The 21,793-nt window shown below is 43.4% G+C and overlaps 1 protein-coding gene across 1 annotated transcript in view; it reads right to left on the reverse strand.

The window, feature by feature from the left end:
* DENND1A (DENN domain containing 1A) overlaps positions 1–21,793 on the reverse strand; it is a 274,774-nt gene that overhangs the window by 101,720 nt on the left and 151,261 nt on the right. The window contains 2 exon segments of the mRNA XM_025194283.1: positions 4,188–4,289; positions 18,456–18,501. Coding sequence (XP_025050068.1) covers positions 4,188–4,289; positions 18,456–18,501 — 148 coding nt within the window.

Here is a 21,793-nt window from a genome sequence, read left to right on the forward strand (position 1 = left end):
TTCAGGAGCTAATGAAGTGCTCAGTGTTTACATTAGCGAGCAATACTGAGAGCATGGTTTGTCTTAACAACCATTCATGACTGTGGCACTATTACAGACATTTTCAGTGCCTCAGCTAACGTAGCCTGACTCAACCCTCAGCAGATCACAAACGCATCCATGTAGAGCAAGTCCAGCGGAAATGCAGACTTGCCAGATTCTCCCCATCTTCCTTTCCTTTCCCCCACCCCGGAAGAAACTGTGTATAATAGATCAGCTTCACAGTTCCCCTGCTGCGATGAACAACTTGATCCACTTACAGTTCCAAACACATGATGCATGAAAGAACTGACAGAAATTCAATTCTTGCAAAGAAAAGCAGCTGCTCTCTAGTGGTCAAAGCCAAATATTAAACAGTTTTAAAGGAAAGGAAAAGACCTAGAGGAGAACCCTTCATTATCTAGGTAACTAAAATAATGAAGCAAGGAGGAATACAAATGAGGAATAAGACAGAAACATTGATTCCAAACATTAATTCCAAACATTAATTACACAAAGCAAAATGATTCAAGTTAAGTCTTTGTTACAACAAATATTAATCCCAGCTGTGTTTATATAGCAGTTGTGAAAAAAAAAAATACACCATGTACACGATTTGTGAGCCATGCCAGTTAATTGAATTTGCTGGCAGCACTTCCCCTGCAATGCTCCAAACATCCTCTAAGATAAAATGTAGCTTTTAAATAGACCTGCAGAAAACTGAATCAAGAAATTTAAACTAATAAAACACAACTCTTTACTGTTATAAAAGTGAAGTAAAAGTAAATAATGAAAGGAAGGAAGTCTCTTAAAATTTATGACATTCCAAAGCTTGAAGTTTTGGGTTTATTGGTGAAGTCTCTTCTGATGTTCTACAGCGCTCCTGCAATAGCTCCTTTAACGAGGCCCCATAAAATCTAATATAATACTTGATTGTTGACAAATCATATACGTGTTTGAGGCCCAGGATTCACTGTATCCAGACCTTTCTTACATAATTCTATAAAATTTACAAGTCTGTCATTTCCAGGATTGTGGATAATGGCAGGAGTGATGATCAGCTGACAGATTTGGGTGAAAAGAGGGAAATCAGAAGGAAGAATTATTTAAAAAAACAACAAAAAACAAACAAGCACCGCAGCACTGAAGTAAAAGTTATGAACAGAAAGGCTGCCAAAAAGCCAGGGAGTTTTGCATCAAGATGGACCTTCCATGCATAACTCGCTGCTCCCTGCCTACATGCTGCGGCGCACACGACTACACGCAGTGAACTGACTCATGCCGCAGGCCCCTGAGCGGCGAAAGGACGTTGGAGTGCGAGGCAGTGCGTACGCACGAATTCCCCATGGCGGCAAATGGGAAGCTTGCAAATGTCTAACTACTGCCAGAAGGGCGTAGCCACTTTCCAACAAGCAAACGCTCTTTCCAAGCCATGGAAGCTGGAAATCATTGTCCTTATGCAAACTATGAAAACGCAAACTAACTTATATTAATCCATGATGATGCGCTGGACTTTTCCCAGCAAAGGAATGGAAACACTTCAAGGGCAGAGGTGAGGGAAGTGTGTCACTTCATATTTGGCAAGTCTAGAAGTTTGTACGTGTTTCTCTCTGGTAACGCTCCATGATCTGCAAGGCTGCAGGCAAGGAATCCTGCAGGGCAAGGACAGATGTTTTCAGTTACGCTTCCGTTTCCTTCTACAGAGCAACTTTAAAGTGATTCAGGCAATCAGTGTCCTGAACTCCACCCCTCCAGCTCTGCTTCATGGATACAGACCATGATCAAAGCCATTCCCAACCTCTTGACTAGTGGTGGCTCCTGTGAAATGGGTTCTGGGGTTAGTCCCAGTCCTAACAGACAACCACATCAGAGACCGACACCTCTGTAACTAGCTGGCAGTCACAAAAGGAAGCTCCTGGGAGTGAAATGAATATGGAGGGAGAATGCTAGTGATCTCTTCCACATAGCTCTCAAGAGGAATGCCTAAAGTACACCGCTGATCTGTGGAGTTGGGCACTGGCTGACCTTCCCCAGGCTCCTTCAGTCCTTGAGAAACACACTTGTTGGGACAGCTGTGTCATGTTCACGCAGCAGATGTGCATGGTCCATACACTGCACCAGAACTACAAACCTATTAAGTATCTAGACAAAGCTGCCAACTCGATGCTCATCTCATGTCAAGACTTCAAGCCATGCTTCTTTATAGTCCCCGAAGTGTCATGGCTTGAAGTCTCACTATTTCAGTACTAAGAAAATAAAAAAAATCAGGCATTTGCCATGTAGGGAGTTATCCATTTAGCCTAGATAAAAGATCTTCATCATATTATATAATTTAAAGGCTTACCACAACAGCCAGACTAGTTAACACATTTGTATTTTAAATCTGAGGATCTAAGCCGGTAGAAGGAGTCCTTTAGGTGACATGCATGTGCTGGAAGAGAAGGTATCCAGAAGTAGGGCATTTATTCATCATCAAGCAGCAGAGTGCACTTAGATACTCATAGAGTTGGTCCTGCTATAAAAATGAAATCATGCTTGCCCTCTTACAAAAGTTAGTGCCAGGCCATGGTCAGCCTGCAGCAAAATCACAGCAGAAAACCAATCTGACCTGCTGCAAAGAATGTGCCCCTCCACCATGAATGAGGACAGAGCAAGATGTTACAACATCACAGTAAAGTCAGTCAACCGGGCAAGCATGATGGTGGTCCTCTATCTGCATGTCTGCAAGCTTTTTAAATAGGCAGAAGCACCTCACAAAATCCAGGATTCTCCCGGGGCTGAAGTACAAAGGTGCTCCCTTTCCATTTCCAGTTTGAAGAAGTTTAACAATAGGCTCCAAGCAGGTACCATGGAAAAAGAGCCCTCATCATGGCAAACTCCTACTTATCTGTGAACTGCAACATTGGCCTGCTCTGTGGTCACTAAGCAATGACAATTATGCTCCAAACGGGTGCGTGACAAGACAACGGATAGCAGAGCATTCTCTTATTGCAGGTAATATTCAAGAGCCACAAAAAGAAAATCTATACTTGAGTTTCTTCCCTCAACCCACAAAAGAGGCAGCTTGTTTTAATTTCCCTGCATATCAATTTCATATTCAACTGTACATTGAGGCAGGATTTTAATTAGGCCTTCAAATGAAGGGCCCTTTACTTTTATAGATCCTTATAGTCAACTCAATATCTAAGCATGGGTAGCAAGAATAATTCAGATTTTTCCATCTGCTCTAAAATAGACGCAGGCTGACCTAGAGATGGCTTCTAGTGCACTTTCTCTACACACTTTACCAATTCTATCTTCTCTCAGCTTCATTAGTGAAGAATACTCCAGGAACGGGTGGTGTTGATACAGTGTAATGCAAATTGGACACACATGTGGCTCAAATGGGGAAATTAGAGCATCATTCAAGAATTTATACAAGACCACCGATTTTAAAAATATTTTTAAAATATTTGTAAATATAGTGAATATTTGAGAATTACTGAAGCACCAAAACTGCACAAGACACGAGCAACAGTTCAGAATTATATGCACAAACCAGTCTGAGCAATCAAGTGGGCAGCCTGGCTCCACAATGAAGGATACTAAAGAAAATATAGGGCAAGTAGTAAAATGTGAAGCACAAACTGGAAGAAACATTGGAGAAAACTCCATTTGCTATTAGGTCTCTCTTCCTCTTTTACAATGTGCAAAACAGCATCTTGTTTGTCCTTCCCAGGGGCCTCATGTCCCCCAAAAATCTGCTTTAATTTATTTTTTGCTTTATTTCACAGGACACACGCATTTTGCACAAGTTCTCTCTTCTTCAGGCAAGACTTTGTAATCTTCAGAGAACTTGGAAACTAGTAAATGAGCTGGAGATTCGGAGCAAAGCCGAGGCAGGCATTCCCAACCCGATTCATCAATCTTGCTTCCCTTTCACTTCTGGGCTACACAAAAAGCAGCCCAAGCTTGCAGGATCCAGATGTTCACCTGAGTTCCAGGCCCTTCAGAAATGGTCAAACACTCTTCAGAAACAGCAGAAGAATAAAGGAAGCATTTCACCTAGTGCGCAGGGCTTTGGCACAGCCAGTGACACTTGTTAGGAAATAAATAGGTTAAAAACAAACAAGCAAGCAAGCAAAGTGTTTGCAAACAGCTGCTTTATACATACATACATACATACATACCACATCATTGGGAAGACTCTGAAGATCATCAAAAGGGGTTTCCAGTGTGTTGGTGTCAACATTAAGAATCACAACATCTTCCAGGACCATATTTCTAACATTCTAGAAAATAGAAAAGTCAGTAAAAGGGGTGGGGTGGGGTCAAATCTGATCCGTAAAGACATGTCACAACACACAGCATCCTTGTGCCGTGCTATTTCCCACATACATTTAAAGAAGCTAGTGGTTTCTCTCTCTGCCCCACCATTTATTGTGCTTTCCCTCTTTATAAAAATAATTTCTCAAGACGAAAGGCTCAATCTGCAGAAGGACGTGTCTTACCACATTGTATACTGCAATTGCTGGAGAAGTCGCAGAGCCCCTGTTTTAGATCATGCAAGCAAAAGACACTCCAAGCACCACCAACACATATCTTACTCCATGCACTCCTGTTTCTAAGCACAAGTGTTAGCTCCACTGAGACTCAAAAAAAATCAGTAAATCTTAACATAGTCTACACTGAGTTTAGACAGAAGAGTAGGGTAGCTCTTTTAGTTACAAAACTGGTGTTTAGGCTAAGGCAGGATCTGGCTTTGCCGTTCCATCTCAACCACTGCTGTATTCACAGATAAGGTGAACTTGAGTAAAACTGTAAATACTAGGGCTAAAGTTGAGGGAGAGGAAAGCTAAACTCTTTCCTTAATTCTCAGAGTAGGAATATCCCAGCTGTCCAAACTTCTAGCATCATTAGCAAATACAAGTGAAATGAAGTCTGAAGACTCGCGAGATTTCCAGACCACCACAGATATTACAGAACACAGATTTCAGAGACACCGACCGCGCGAGCATGCGTGGGATCCTCCCACCGCTGCGAATAACCAGCCTTCTTTATGTAGCAAGTTAGTAAGAGCGAACTGCTCCTCCACTCTTTTGCCAGTCTTTGTATGGCAAACCGTTCGATGCAATGGTCTAACTCACATTTTGCCAAGTCTGTTTTCCAAGGAAGTGGGAAGTGAGTATGCTACAAAACTGAGAGCTGTTTGGGGATTCTCTCATAGCTAGAAGATTTGAAACTTTGAGGAAAAGTATTAGGTTTTCGCTTCGAAGACTGATCTAGAAGGGAAGCAAGCTGTATGGGTTATGGAGTCAAGCTAAAAACTCCAGGTTGTCTGGGCCAAATAGGGACGAACAAAAGGACTCCCTCCTTGTTCCTTCTGAATTGCTTTCAGTAAAAAGGAACGGGGGAAACAAACACGGGAGAGAACCACCACAAAAGGAAAAGGGAGAACAAGAGGAATGTTTTTCCTGGAACAAAAAAATCTTTTCATGTTTCTGTTTCTACAAAGGGCAAAAAACCTCTACAGAGTAAGCCCCACCGCACATGCCCTCCTCTCGACGGAAAGTTGGAATAAGTCTGACACAGTTCCCACTCCCCGAGTGAAAGCCCTGTCTGCTAATCTAGTCTGAGTGTTTATGTTTCTTACAATGGCGCAAGGATGCATAATAGAAGAAAGGCATGGCCTCTTTGGGAAAATAATAGCCATTGGTACCTTGGGCCACTTAAGTACCTGGGAGCACCCTGTGGTCCAAACCCAGAGGAGAGAAGGATGCCAGATCCCATTTCCTCTCAAGCAGCATTAACTGAACTGCCGGTGGCCCCAAGAATTGAATTGAAGTATTTGCTCCTAACCACTTTTTCCACACAATGTGGGAGTTGTGTCCACCTATTGCTTTTAGATTCAGTTATTGGTGCCAAAGTACCATATTTATCTATTCATACAGTAGAGCTTTACTCTGATCTTGTTTTTCCATCTGTGGTTTACCACCAGACAGAAGCAAGGGACTGGTCCAAGCAGGTCCACTGAGATAATGGGACTCGTCCCATGACTGGGCAGTTAACATTAGGGGCTATAGGCTGTACAGGCGGGATAGAGAAGGCAGAAAAGGGGGGGGGGTGGCACTCTATGTCAAGGAGCACTACACATCCTCTGCCAGCAGTATGGGGTCAGGGGAAGGGCGAGCTGAAGTGCTCTGGGTCAAGATCCAGGGGGGGCAAGGCGAGAGGGATTTGACGGTGGGGGTCTATTACAGACCCCCCAATCAGGAGGAGGAGCTGGACAGGGAATTTTCAGGCCAGCTTGCGGAGACACTAAAAGCAAGGGATGTAGTTGTCATGGGCGATTTTAATTACCCGGACATCTGCTGGGAGGAGCAGTCAGCCGGGACGGACCGCTCCAGGAGGTTCTTGGCCGAGTTGCAGGACCTCCACTTGATTCAGGAGGTGCACAGTCCCACCAGAGGAGATGCCCTGCTGGACCTGGTCCTGGCCGCAGGCGACGACCTGGTAAGAGGCCTCCAGGTTCTTGACCACCTGGGCAATAGTGATCATCGCATGCTGGAATTCACCATCCAGCGTAGAGTGTCAAGGGCCCGCAGCAAGGTGGTGGCCCTAGACTTCAGGAGGGCCAACTTCAGTGAGATGAGGAGATTAGTGGGAGAGGAACTGGGGTCCTTGAGGGCAGAGGAACTCAGCGTCCAAGAGGAGTGGTCGTTCCTTAAGGAAACGATACTCGGGGCCCAAGGGGTGTCCATCCCGACAAGAAGCAAGGCGGGCAGGAGTGTCCAAAAGCCCCCCTGGCTCACCAAGGGTGTCCGGGAATGCCTGCTTGCCAAAAGGGTGGCGTACGCCCGGTGGAAGGGGGGTGTAATCTCCAAAGAGGAGTATACCTCCTCTGCTCGGGCCTGCAGGCGGGCTGTTAGGAAGGCCAAGGCGGAGATAGAGCTCGGATTAGCGTCCAGGATTAAGGATAACAAAAAGTCCTTTTTCAAATATATTGGGAGGATGAAGAAGGCGCCGGGTAATGTGGGGCCCCTGCAGGATATGCGGGGCAATCTGGTGGTTGCGTCAGAGGATAAAGCGGACCTCTTTAACCAATTCTTCACCTCCGTTTTCTTGTGCAGGGACCGGGACTTCCCTGCTGTGATAGAAGCCGGACGCGAGGGGATCGCCTTCAGACCTCAGGTTGGGGAGGACCGGGTTAGAGAGCTTCTGGAGGGGCTGGACGCGTTCAAGTCAGCGGGTCCGGATGCTCTCCACCCCAGGGTGCTGAGGGAGCTGGCTGGGGTTATTGCAGGGCCCCTGGCACGGCTCTACGAGCGATCGTGGTGCTTGGGCCAGGTGCCAGACGATTGGAAGGTAGCTAATGTGGTCCCCATCTTCAAAAAAGGGAAAAGGGAGGACCCGGGCAATTATAGGCCCGTCAGTCTTACCTCAATCCTGGGGAAGCTCTTTGAGAAGATCATCAAGGAGCACATTTGTGATGGGCCGGCATCCGAGATGATGCTCAGGGGCAATCAGCATGGATTTATTAGGGGGAGATCATGTCAGACCAACCTGATTGCCTTTTATGATCAGGTCACAAAGGCCATGGATGCAGGTGTCGCGGTGGATGTAGTCTTTCTGGACTTCAGCAAGGCCTTTGACACCGTCTCTCACCCCATCCTAATTAGTAAACTAGGCGACTGTGGCATAGATGCCTACACGGTCAGATGGATTGCAGATTGGCTGAAGGGTCGCACTCAGAGGGTGGTGGTGGATGGATCATATTCGACTTGGGGGGAGGTGGGTAGTGGAGTCCCTCAGGGCTCGGTCCTGGGCCCTGCGCTGTTCAATGTCTTCATCAGCGATCTTGATGTTGGGGTGGAGAGCAACCTGTTTAAATTCGCTGATGACACCAAAATTTGGGGGGAGGTGAGCACGCTAGCAGGGAGAGAGAGATTGCAGAAGGATCTGGATAGGTTACAGGGGTGGGCAGACAGGAACAGGATGCGTTTCAATACGGACAAGTGCAGGGTGCTGCACTTGGGTAGTAGGAACCAGCAGCACACTTATACGATGGGGAACTCCCTACTTGAGAGCACGGAGGCGGAAAGGGATCTTGGTGTCATTATTGACTCCAAGATGAACATGGGCCGACAATGCGAGGTCATGGTTGGCAGGGCTAACCGGACCTTGTCGTGCATCCACAGGTGCATCTCGAGTAGAGCCAGGGAGGTGATCCTCCCCCTCTATGCGACGCTGGTCAGGCCGCAGCTGGAGTATTGTGTCCAGTTCTGTGCGCCCCATTTCAGGAGGGATGTGGACAACATGGAGAGGGTCCAGAGGAGGGCCACCCGCATGATCCGGGGACAACAGGGCAGACCCTACAGTGAGAGACTGCGGGACTTGAACCTATTCAGCCTCCACAAGAGAAGGCTGAGGGGGGACCTGGTGACCGTCTATAAACTCACTAGGGGGAACCAGAAGGGTTTGGGGGAGACGCTGTTTCCCCTAGCCCCTGCTGGCATAACAAGGAATAATGGGCACAAGTTGATGGAGAGGAGGTACAGATTGGACATCCGAAAAAACTACTTCACAGTCAGGGCGGCTAGGAGCTGGAACCAACTTCCAAGGGAGGTGGTGCTGGCCCCTACCCTGGGGATCTTTAAGAAGAGGCTGGATACTTACCTGGCTGGACTCATTTGAGTCCCGTTTTTGTTTTTAGGGTGAGTGGTTTTGTTTGTGTTTTTGGGTTGTTCTCCCGCCCTGGCGGGGGGTCGGGCTAGAAGATCTATTAGGTCCCTTCCGACCCTGAAACTATGAAACTATGAAACTATAATTCAGACAGCTGAATCTCCACCGTAATCTCACCCCAAAATGGAAATTCTTCCCCCTAGGAAAGCTGAGCCACCCTCACCAAATGTCTACAGTATCAGGAAGGGAGGGGGAGGAAAGAGGGGCTTCCTATGAAGCAGGGATCCAACATTGTTTGATCTTCTACAAAAACATCATATTCAAAATGCTTCCAGAGCAAGATGACTCAGACTGATACTTGGGATGCACTAATGACTTTGACAGAGTCACCAGTTTATGCTGGCACAAATCCAGGCAAAAAAGTAAGGGCGTATGAAAGAAAGTAGTTGGAAAAAGAGAAAGGGAGGAAGTTAGAAAGGAGCAGAAGAGCCTGTTCAAAATGAACAAGGAGTCACTTTGCTTAACTCCAGAGAGCAGGGCCCAGCAAGTTGTACTCGAACACTGCATCTTCCTGGCCTCAGAAAGGTAGCAAAAAACCAGAAAACATGGTGACAGCTCTCAGTTGAGGGCCAGCAACAAAAGCCAAGACTAAGATACAGAAGAACCATGTGGGGGAAAAAATGTGATTACCTGTGGTTGCTCCTCAATATTAAAACGATCAAGAGTTCAGAAACTGGCTTTGCAGTGGCTGAAAAATTAGACATGAAGCCTCTCCTCCAGACACTGCTCACTGGGTTCAAACACAGAAGAGGTTTCATAGCGTCACCCCAGAGGGCATCAAAGCACGGAATTTGGCACATTTGAATCGTTTTTAACACGAGGGAGCTACGTCTGGTGCTGGGGCTCCGGCACGGCGCTGACTGGATCAGCTCCAAGAAGGACAATACCTGGGCATTAGTCAAGTCATTAGCATCAAATGCTATATCCAATTAGAAAAAAAAAATCCAAAATGGAACTACAACGTGTGATCAGGGAGATTTTCCATTAAATAGTAAACAAAATATTATCTTCCTAGAAGTGTGCCAGTCTCCTAAATAAACAGCCTGGCTACTCTTAAAAGCTGTTTGAGGAAGCCCTTTTAATCTTTGCCCCTCAAACCATGGAGATTCAGGTCTTAAGCCAGTGCTTCAGCTCAATTTAAGCACGGTGTCACGACGCAGCCAGAACAGATGTTTAACACACATTGGTGCAAGAGGGACTGCAACATGAGTAGCTTGCACTTTTAAAAGTTCTGGGCATCAAAAGTCCACCGATTTCCAGGACAGATCCTGAATTAAAAAACAAAAATGCCCAGCTATTTATTAAATAGCCAAGTCTGTACTTTGGAGCCAATATTTCAGAAACAACAGCATAAATGTTCACTATTAATCCAATGTTTAATGCTAAATAGAAAAAAATGGCTGTTGTATTCCCTGCCACAAATTTAAAAATCTCCCACGATCTGCTTAAGCATCATGTGCTATGAACAAGTTTGTCTTATGCATAAAACCTAGCCAGGGGCATCTCTTTTGTTAAAATACTTCCCTTAGGTTTTCTTAAAATTAATGAAGTGACTTTGCTACTTAAATGGGCCTTCTTAAAGGAGCAGGCCATCTAAGGCATTTAAAATGAGGTCCTGCCCAAGTACTGTGTCAGATTTTAAAGGAAGGATATTCCATTTACTGCCTTCCTCACAAAAGAAACACAAGTACTTCATGAAAAGCAAGGTACTTACTTCCCTCCCCACCCTCAGAAACCAAAAGGTCATTTAGTTGGCATGCATCTGATAAACTCTAAAGTAACCCAGGAGTCTTGCTTCTTTTGGGAGTCAGGAAGCTGCAGACAAACTGATTTGCTCCTTCCTGTTTCAGAAAATTAAAAATCTCACTTATACTCAAAGGACTCTTGAAAGCTTCAACAAAAAGGTCTTTAGCAATGCGCTTAACCAAAGCCAGAAGCTTGTCAAAACCAAGTGCCAGAAGGACAAGACAGAAGGCTTGAAACTTCCCCTGAAATCCTGCTGCAGAACCAGCAGTGACCCAGGCATACAGGCAGGGGAACTTGCTAGCGAATGCTTTTGTAACTGGGGCAGATGCAGATTCATCATCTATCAGCAAAATGATGTGGATTTCCACTGCCATTCACATACAGTCTTGGCAGGACTTGCTATCTAAAGCTCAGGTTCATCTCAGGCTTTGGCAGATTCTACTACTGAAATTACCACCCAAGAAAGCAGATCTGGATGCAAGGATAGTACGTGCTCGTCAGTCCGATTCACCTCCCCACAAGGCCCAGCATTACCTTGGTCACTCAAAGCAAGGCTGGCACTAAGCTCCTGTGTGCTATGGCCCGGTGGGAGCAAAGGATGCAACTTCTCTGGAAAAAGCTCAATGTTTATTAAGACAATGATTTCACTGCAAAGGAGAGTCCTTCCATTCACAATACTTGTAACTAGTTTGAGCCAGTATCTAGCAGTCCCATGAGCAAAATAAAGAGTCAGCTTCTAGGCTCTTACACACTTACAATTCCCCAGCTTCTAGGTTTGCTGTTCACATTGAATACACCTATATAACACACCACTTTCCATGAGCTGTAACTCCATCCATTTTCCATAGCTACAATTTATACATGCTGTCACTGTTTCTCCCCATTTATAAGCCACAAATAATCATATTCAATTTATCACAGCCTCTTGACTAGCTGGACAAAATACCTGAAATAAAGTGCTGCACAGCAAAAGGAATGGAGCGGGTTGGTTAAGTACTTTACAAACGACATCTCTAGAGTAGCAGGATAAGCTCCCACCTATGAAAGTGGGATATATACTTTGTGCAATACACTCATTGCATCTTAGAAAATGTATCGATTCATATGTGGACACTGGAGTTTACACATCGAATTTAATTATAAACTTTGAGACTATGTGTTGATTCAAAAGTCTATAGCGAAGGTTGAGGTCATTTGCACACAAAAAGAAGGCTCCCCCCTTTTAACTGGATTCCTAGTAGTCATCATTAATCCATAATAAAATACAGTGTGCCGGACTAGCATCTCCACCTGCCTTTTATTTTAAATGTCAGTTTTTAAAGAGTGGAGCGGTATGGAAACCTGGTTTAACAAGCGCCCTGAACCCATTGTTTATAGCCTCCATAAACATGGCTTAGTAAGAATTACTGACTTAATCAGAGTGAACTTATCTCCTGGTGAAAAGAGCACTTTAAATTTCAGAAATGGCACCTTTACTGTGAAAATCTCTTAACTTTTCAAACAAACTCCAGGGGGCCTTAAACACCAGGTCAGTAAATAAGCAGCAGTTAGTGGGATTCGTCCTACTCCTGAGCAGCCAAACACTTGAGATAATTAAGCTATATTATTTAAGAGTTTGCAAAAACTACATTCCAAAGAAAGTATAAAAATACTGTACCGAGGAAAAGGGCCCATAGCCAATAATACACTAGAAACAACGTTATGTTCCATTAATAGCTAACTTCCACTTTAATACATGTTGGTATCACTATTTATACTCCTTGTTTACTTTTTGCACTTCCCATCATTTGTACAACTCGCTCACTGTTACACTCGTTTGCAGTTAGCTTCATTTGCAGATCCTCACTATGATGTTTGAGCTTCAAATAATGCACTCTATATTTAAGATGGAACTATTGGCACTAGTTTTTTTAAGCAAATAGTTCAAGTCCCTGTTTGTTTTAGGTTTAGAGAATTTTAAGATGAATTGAATTTAATGGTAGCTTTTTGTGACTAGATCCTAATGCTGACAAGCACATATTAACACTGAGCTAAGTTCTCTCTCCCCTGTCAAGGTTATAACTGTTCTAAAGTTTAAACAGAAATATAGGCATCCATTCATCAGTACCTAGTTTTACGTTATACCTTCTTAGAATGCAAAGTGTCGTTCACAACAGTAAGTTTGAGATCCCTGTGCTTTATGAGTACCTCGCTCCTGCCTCCATCCGTCAGGGTTAATGTTTATAGTTTATTTACTTAAGAACACCACTACACGGCAGACAGCAATGTGTCAATCTGGCTGCCAGAAGCAGGAAAAGCAACGGATATAAAATTTTATTATTTCATGCCCCAACAGCAGCCAGAAGGACTTAATGAAATCGCTCTTAGATTTACAATCTGAAATCGCTATTCAACAGACAGATATGGTTAAGCTAGATGTGCCCTTTGACCTTTCAACCCTTTGATCCTTGCACAGCAGGTGGGCTGCTACCCCCCCCTGTGCATCTTCCACTCTTCCGCCAATCTCCTAACCTTGATGTGCAGTAGCCCTGATCCTACACAGGTGATTCTCAAGATCCTTATCACAAGCAGCTGCTGCAAACTGAGTGACAAAAATCACTAGTGTTGATACGATCCAATGCTACTGGACAGAAGGAAAAAATGTCTGCACCTACTGGAAAGCTCTTCAGTGCTGAATACGATAAAGATCTTTCTTAAAACTTCACGTAATGTCATATGACAAATCTCTTATTAAATCTAAAGTCGTTCCTCTCGTGCTTACAAACACTTTTCAGCAATACAATAGACTGTTTTACAGATGACTTCAAGCATTTATGACACATTTTATCCACACCCCTTAGACCATGCACAGCAATGCTTGCCAAAATTGTGTTTATACCAGCAATGTGTCTGCATATGTATATGTATAAATGTGCATAACAAAATTCGCTTTCAACAGGAGTTGAATTTAAAAATCCCCTTCCTCTCCCCAATATCCATTAAGCTCCTTATTTTAAGATTTGGAAAACAGTTCCACAATTCCATAAATACAATTCTTAAAAAAATTAGATTGATAATACACTTAAACTTCACAAGATAGGCCCTTCACAAATAGTATTAGCGCTACAACTAGAAAGGCCCAAGGCTAATGCCAAAGACTTCATAGTCGCCGCCAGAATTTAACATAAAGTGCGTGCACGTGTTTTTCAGACGCGCACACTTGGTAGTCTCTAGATCTCCGGACGAAAGTTTTCCACCCTGTTCTTGTTTACTCAGATACAGCGGGTTACATATGGGAAGGGCTACTACACTACACACATTCTTATCACACTTATTGTGTTCTACCAAATTAAAGATTTAAGATGAAGTTTAGTGAATCTAGACGTTATGCTATGACGACCACATCTATTTTCACTGGGCTGAAACTAACCGTTTGCTTCACTGAACAGATGCAGGATTTGCAATGCTGGTAATGGCCCATGTTGCTTGGGGGCAGCAAAAGAAAATAGTGTTTTTCTCTTGCTGATAAATTCAACTGAAATATTTTATATACAAACTAAATGTCCATGAATTTGGCCAATGTAGCTTACTTCTACTACAGATGAAGACGGTCTAGTGATGACAGTTTAAAGGTACAGAACTGTCTTTTTGTTTATGCTGCCACTGGCTTTCTTTCTAAGCAAATATTAGTTTTGTGCCCTGAATCAAGCACGACTAAGAGATGCATTATTGTATAACTTCTGTAACTGTGGAAAGCCTTGAATGGAAGATTGCACTGTCAACCATTCAGAATCTGACTGCTACATAGGACTATCCCCAAATGCTTAAATGAAACCACATGCGTTTCAATTCCAGTAAGTATTCCACTAGGTCAAAGGTATTCCTCTTCCATCAGCACCGCCACACTAATAACCTCAGCTACACAAATGGGAACTAAAACCAATTCTGTCCTATGACACAGTGTGCAGAGGCTGCCAGCTAAGCCGGCCATTACTTACAACACACTGGCCAACTAAACGTATCACAAATTCCCAAATAACATTTAATATAGGGTTAGTAACAAAACCGGAAGACTGAAGATGGGACAAATTCATTTGAGATGGTTCCATTTTCTTATCTCTCTGCTATTTATCAGTACTACTTACTTATCTTTGTCTAATATGAATTTGATTAGTACCGTAAGTGAGCTCTATTATTCATGTAATAGCCCAAGCCTTGCTTATCTAACAGCTTATAAACTTTCAGTCTTCTTTGAAGTTGCTTTATGGATTGCTAAATGGAAATCTTATAAAGAATGACTAACTAGGTGATGATAGAAAGGCTGAAAAATAACAGCACCACACAGTTCTGTATTTTCTACTAAGATTTTCTCTCATAAATCAGCTGGAGCTCTCTGCCCTATAACAGGAGATTATCTTATCTCACTGGAGAACATTTCAGTCACAGCAAATTAGACTTAACAGTCAATGGATCCGTTTGATATTTTAATCATAAGAAAAAATTGTCATTTTTCATTAAAGTAACTGCTCCGCCAACAATGCCAAAACTCACAGCTAACTTTCAGGTGCACGGCTGTTTGGAAAGGGCTCTAGAGGCAGAAAACATGGGTATCTTTTAAAAAAACATTTAAGTTGGGGGAAAGGGAAGATTAACTTAAAAAAATGCAGTGGTACTTTCAAGGAAACAGGCTCTAACAAGTAAGCCAATTCTTATGTTCCAAGTTAACCATGCTTTAGCCTTTTATTTCCACCTTAGTTACATCTGTATACAGTAGGCTCTCACCCAAGTAATTCGGTACCCTGCCTGTAGTAACGTCCGATTTGGTTGCCGGAGCTGCAAGGACAGACCTCTGACCTATGTGGAGCCTCAGTGACTTCCATGGATCCCACACAGGCTCAGGATCCACCTGCCTGAACCCAAATGCAAGACTAGTCTTGGGGCCTTGCCTTGCTCCCATAACGTGCATGTGTCAAATGCTTTGCAAGACACAGAGGATGCGATTTATATACTTTTTTTTTTTTATAAACTATTTTGTATTGCTCTGAATAAAAATCATTAGGCAATTAGAGTATCATTTTAATTGCTCTTTAAACTTATTTTATTTTAGAAAGATTGTCCTAATGAATACATTTAATGATTCACGATTGTTAGGACACAAGGAAGTATTTGGTTTCTACAGTATTTTGCTAAGAGAACTGTAAGGTTCAATACATTTTTCTATGTACAGAGAAAGGCACAAAGGGAAGTGGGCTTTCAGCAGCAGAACCAGAACAACAGATAAACTACAATAATGGCCTAATTTGACAAAAGTCCATCTTCCTTTGGCCTGGGCACAGAGAAAGTATACTTTTACTTACAAATAAATAATAAATCAAATAGCCTATTGTGTGTGTGGCTTTTTAATGGCAATGGCAAAGATATCCAGGAGATAAACTGAATCCTTTTAGACACAAACAATGTACCTTTAGGAGCTAATAGAGGACAGGCTCCCTAAATACCAGGGCTTTGCCAATATGCCTGCATGCTATTTGAAAGCAATCCTGGCTACGTCAGATACTAAACCCAATCTTTTCCCCTTAGATATTTACATGGCTCCATCTCTGTACTATCCGGGTGTTTGAGAGAGAGTTAAATGTCATGTAAATCTAGAATGTATGCAGGTTGCACTTGCACAGGACAAGGAAACAAATCTATGTCCTCACTGTAAGATCACCCATTAATCTTCATCACCATCTTGTGCTGTCAACCAATCAACGTAGTATTTTTAGCAGTATGAGGGGCATCAAAATCCATCTACAGACAGGAGTAAATCGTATGCACATCCTGTCTAGCTTCTGAGGAAGAAAGGCTTCTTCTGCTGAGTTCTAAATGGGGGGGATCTGGTTCTAGCTGATCAAATGCATCAAATCACACGTTCCACGGTGAGACTTGAAGTCTTTTACAAGGAAAAGGAAAACAAAATATTTCTCCCAAGACAGAAAAATATGATGCACCTCATCCTAACCAGGATACTGGATGCAAATGCTTCTGAAACTTAGAAAATTGATATCCAAACTTGCAGGGTCAGGCCCACTCCTCACAGTCAGGAAATCTGACTCATTGATCTTAAACTGGGCACCCCCTCAATCCTTTCTTTAATTCATTCTGTGCATCATTTTATCCCCATCTGGCACTGGTCATTGTTGGAAACAACAGACAGATGAATTAAAAAGGCAATCTACAGTACAACTTGTTCCCTTCCCACCAGCTGTACCACAGAACTATAAGAGAACAACAAGGTTAGTAAATCTTTTCTATAAGTGAAAGGGAGACCTATCAGCTATACAGGGGTGGGTAATTATTTTGGGCGGAGGGCCACTTACTGAGTTTTGGCAAGCCATGGAGGGCCGCATGACAGGCAGCCAGGGGCAGATAAATATTAATTTTCTAAATTTTTTAGTGGCCCTTGTGGGCCGGATAAAATGGCCTGGCGGGCCGCATCCGGCCCCCGGGCCGCATTTTTCCCACCCCTGATCTACAACATAAGAACAACATTTACATGGTAGATCATTTTCAGGAACTCACGAGAGGGGGTTTGGAGGGGTGAGTCCATTCTTGTACTTGGGAAAAAGTATCAACAGCTGTAGGCTCTAGTGTGGTAACTAAAATGCTATTTAATGCCTGAATGGCATGTTTTTTAAATAAAATTGTGAAAACATCTGCCTTCACAATATGCCTGTTGTTATCATCCCTGTCCTAGAGATGAAGAAACCAAGGCGCACAGATTATATGACTTGCTTAACCAGCTAGGATGAGAATTCCCAATCTCCTGGCTTCTAGCTTCAAGCAAGGTGTGGTGGATTGAGCATGGATTCAAAATACACTGTTTGGGTTTTGTTTCCTTGTCACAAGTGCGTGAGATCATATGCAAGATAAGGATTGGAATACAGTTTTAATTTAAAAGTGAGAGCGGCTCCAGGGCCCACAGAATTTGCTGCTTTTCAGCAAATAAGTGCAACTTTAAAGGTCTTTAAAACGGAACGTGTATGTCAGACTCCATTTGACCCACTGTGAGAAACTGTTTATGAGTTGCTGCCCTGCATGATAGAGCTTTATAAAGTAGTACAAGCACGGGGATCTATGGCTCTTGGGAGAACACCACCCTGGATGATCCCTGCTAGGACATACAGGGGAAAGGAAATCTGTGACCCATGCTTGGTTTTGATGTAGATTCCAAATGTTCTTGTATCATATACTATTTTATGTGGTACGTATCTCAGTGCCTGCTACGCTGTAAGACAGTGTACAGCACAGCTCACACATTCAACTGGAGTGCTTAAAGACATACAACAAATGAGATAGTTTACAGAGGTACGGAGCACCGGTAGCTCCTTAGACACCAAGCTTGGAAAATCCTAACCCGTGCTGAGGCTTGCATGCTTTCTGAACACCAACCACAGAAAACTTGTCCCCACTTCCAGAACTGACATGTTTTTCAAATGCCCCTCTTACAGGGCATGAATGACCAAGAGTAAAATATTCCCATCCAGCACCTTTTGGAAACACAGATGCTACCCACTTGTACAACTTTTGAGTGTTAATCTAATAAGACTACTCTATAACAGTCTAGAAAAGGCAAAGTACAGCCTGGTCCCTATTTATGTTACTGAAGTCAAACTGCCCCTCCAGACAGTTGCATGCAGTCGTGGCAAGCTGGTTAAATAAAATAAGCTTCACACCACACAAGGTGAGGAGATGGATGCCACATGCCCCAGTTGCTGAATCTGGCTTGAAAATGGAATCAAAGGCAGTTTACCCAAAGGACTACAAAAATAACTAAGTGAAGCTTTGTGATACAAACATTAAAATTAAATGTGTAAATCACACAACCAATTCCAGTTAGCTGGATTAGTCACATATTTAAAGTTCAAGTTAAACACATATGTAACCACTTGAACTGTGGACTAAATCACAAAAATACAGACTACTCAGAGCTGGCGAGGAAGACTTACCTCCATTAAACTTAAGTGTATTCCAATGAGGTAGGGCATTGGGGCACTGCAAAGAAAAACAAACAGCTGGTTTATATTCTGATAATGCCAAAGATAATTAACAGACACTGCTTCCAAGATCAGCTGCAATGCAGATACTGGATACAGGGTTAGATTTTATTCAAAAACAAAAATCCAGATTCTGAACTGAAAAATATATCCTTCTCTTCATTTTCAGCCAATGTTTCTCTTTATTTAATGAATTCATGTTACAGCTTGCATGGTAGAGCTGCAGCACCTAAACAATAGCAGTTAAATACCAAACAAATATCTGTATTTTGTTCCATTTTTAAACAAACACAGAGAATTCCCAGCATACAGCTCAGTACACAGACAGAGAGATCCAGAACTAAAACACTGGATATCTGTAGATCCCAGAGTCTTCTAGTGGAATTGTGTAGAGCAGGGACAGGCAATTATTTTGGGCGGAGGGATGCTTACCCAGCGAGCAGCTGTGGCGCGGGGTGCTGGCCAAGGGGCAGGCGAGGGGCCACTTCTCCCCATGCTCAGCACCAGCTTGTAACCCACCCCACTGCCAGCCTGGCAGTGGGGCTGGGTTACAAGGCAATGCTGAGTGCGGGGAGGAGGGGAGAAAGCAGCCCTCCCCACCCCATGCCCGGCGCCCCGCACTGCGGCCACTCGCAGCCTGCCTGGGGCTGCCTGTGCCTGCTCCAGACAGCCCCGCACAGGCTGCGAGTGCCTGCAGCACGGGGCGCTGGCCATGGGGTGGGCAAAGGGCCGCTTTTCTCTGTGCAGGGAAGGAGCCCAGGGAAAAGCTGAGTGCAGGGGGGAAGCAGCCCCTGGGGCTGGGGCTTCCAGTTGGGCGGCGGGAGAGGGGCCAGGCAGGCCCCGCTGTTGTTGGAGCCCTCTAGGCTTCCCCTGGGTCCTACTGCCCTTGGTTCCTGTCATTTTTTGACAGGAACTAAGGGCAGAGAAATATTAATTTTCCAAATTATTTAGGGGCCCCGTGGGCCGGATAGAGTAGCCTCATGAGCTAGGCTGTATTTTGCCCACCCCAGTGTAGAGGGTCATCCATACAGAGTAGTATGTGTTGATTTACTTTTATATGCATCATCCAGTGACACCGGCCATCAAGTCCCTGGGTACATGCATTACAAAAAGAGAGCATTTTAATATTAACTTCTGAATTCAACAGATTCTTATGGTAAGTGACACCCACACATTAGAAATGTTTAAGAAAAAGTCTTTGGATACAACTAGAAGATGATTCCAGAGTCCCCATGACCTCCAAAAGATATAAGTTGGCAACTGCTATTTGGCGTAAAGGCACTGTATTAATACGTGAACAGATTCTAAGAGCAAGTATCTGCCCCCAGATCTGGGTGTGTAATTCCCCGATATCATGCAGCACGTTAAGGCAACAAGTTGGTCTGTTCCACTTTCTGTCCTGACGAAAATATTGACAGCAGTCAGAACAGGACAAGTTAATACAAAAAAGACCCTGAAGGGGAAAATGATCTTTTGGCATACAGTATCTAGCATATCTAGCTTTATTGGAGGACTCCCAGTCAACTAAGCTGGGAAAGCTTCTATTTTCATTGCTGATCCCTCCAATGTAAACAGACTATTAAATTGAAAGGACATGGGCACACATCATTTTTCCTCTCTGGACTGGGTAAAATGACCCCTCATTTGATTTTGGACTGTAGATTTACTGAAGAAGGTTCGTTCTTCTCATCTTATGTGAAGAGAGGGAGAGAGATGTCATTGTAGTGACTTGACTCAAAATCTACTATGTTGCCTTCTCATGGAAGAGCAGACAGCAGCTCAAAAATGTTGCACTGGCAGCGTTAACGGAAAAAAAAAACTACCAAAATCTTATACAGGAACTTTTCCTCACCACCATCACTGAACACCAAGAGCCCTCATTGTACTAGCTGCTAAAAAGATGGAGGTAGCCCCTGCCCTAGGAAGTCTACAATCAAAACTTTGAATCACTTTGTAAAAAGACATTCTACATAAAAATTTCAATATCCTACAAACTCAACTTTTTCACTGAAGTGTTTGATTTCACATTGTGAGTTACTAAGTTTTTGGGAGCCATAAGAATGATCCCACCGTGGTGTTTTCCAACACAGCAATTTAAAAGTATCCACTTGCTAGAAAGTAACTCTCTCCTTTCGTTTCTTTAGCGCAGGGAGAACTCTGGGGTTTCTGGTTCATTGGGAGACCTAGCAGTCAGAAGCAGTATTTGAAATCATGCTCTTGAACACTAACTTGTGCAGTGTTACGAGGTGTATGCATTACAGGTTAATGCCATCAAACTGGAGGGTATTTTATTTGTCACTGGTATGCTTTAAATTGTGGGAAATAGAGATGTCCTTTACACATACAGCTTTATTTCTAATGGCCACATTCCAGGGGCAAGAAAGTGTCCAACAATTTTAAACTCAAAGTGTAAACCATTCGTTTAGCTGCCAGCTGCACAAACGCTCAACTTCCCCATGTGCCCGGCTGTGCTGTCCAAGCCTTCTCCAGTATACACTGAAATAAATGTGTTTCTAATTAAGTAGCTTCAGGAACACGACAGCTTCAATGTCAAAAATACAAAGTCTGAACCTCGGCAGGAAGTCTTAAGACTACAAATGTCTCATCTAGTGGAACCTTGGCTAATGTAATGAAAGGAAGCAGGAAGGGCGCAGTATTCCAGAAAACTGGCCATTTATTAATGTGTCCAGAAGCACAGCCTGTCAGAGTGCATAGAAAAACTCAAATTTGTAAAAGTTAATTAACTGTACCATGTCGATCTTTCGATCTTCCACAGTTAATCAACAAAAGGACTGAGGAGAATAATATATTTAATAAGAATAACAGGACTGCTGCAATCAACTGCCAACAAGTGAGATTTTGAGATGCTGGAAAAAAGATACAGCCCAAGACATCTTGAATTAAATAACTAGGTGATGAATTGCCTGTTCAGTTTACTAAACTTGAGGGGCTGAATTCAAAAGAAACAGAGCACTTGAATAGGTATCGCTGTTTGGAGAAAGTCTACCTGCTTTTAATGGCACCATTCAAGGTTAATGTGTGACTACTAACTTTTTAACCATAATGTCTAGAAGTCCCAATCCCAGCCCAGAAACCCACTGTGCTAGGTGATGTATAAACACAGAACAAAAAGACAGTCTCTAGTCCAAAGCACTTACAACTACGAGTACGAACAGTGAAAAGGAGAGAGGGAATACAAGGAAACAATGGGACAATATTAGTTGGCCTGATAGGCAGTGAGCTCCACACACCAGATACCTAAACAACAGTCGAGTCTTTCGTAGGGCAAG

This window comes from Alligator sinensis, unplaced genomic scaffold (assembly GCF_000455745.1).
Source record: "Alligator sinensis unplaced genomic scaffold, ASM45574v1 scaffold611_2, whole genome shotgun sequence".
Taxonomy (NCBI): domain Eukaryota; kingdom Metazoa; phylum Chordata; order Crocodylia; family Alligatoridae; genus Alligator; species Alligator sinensis.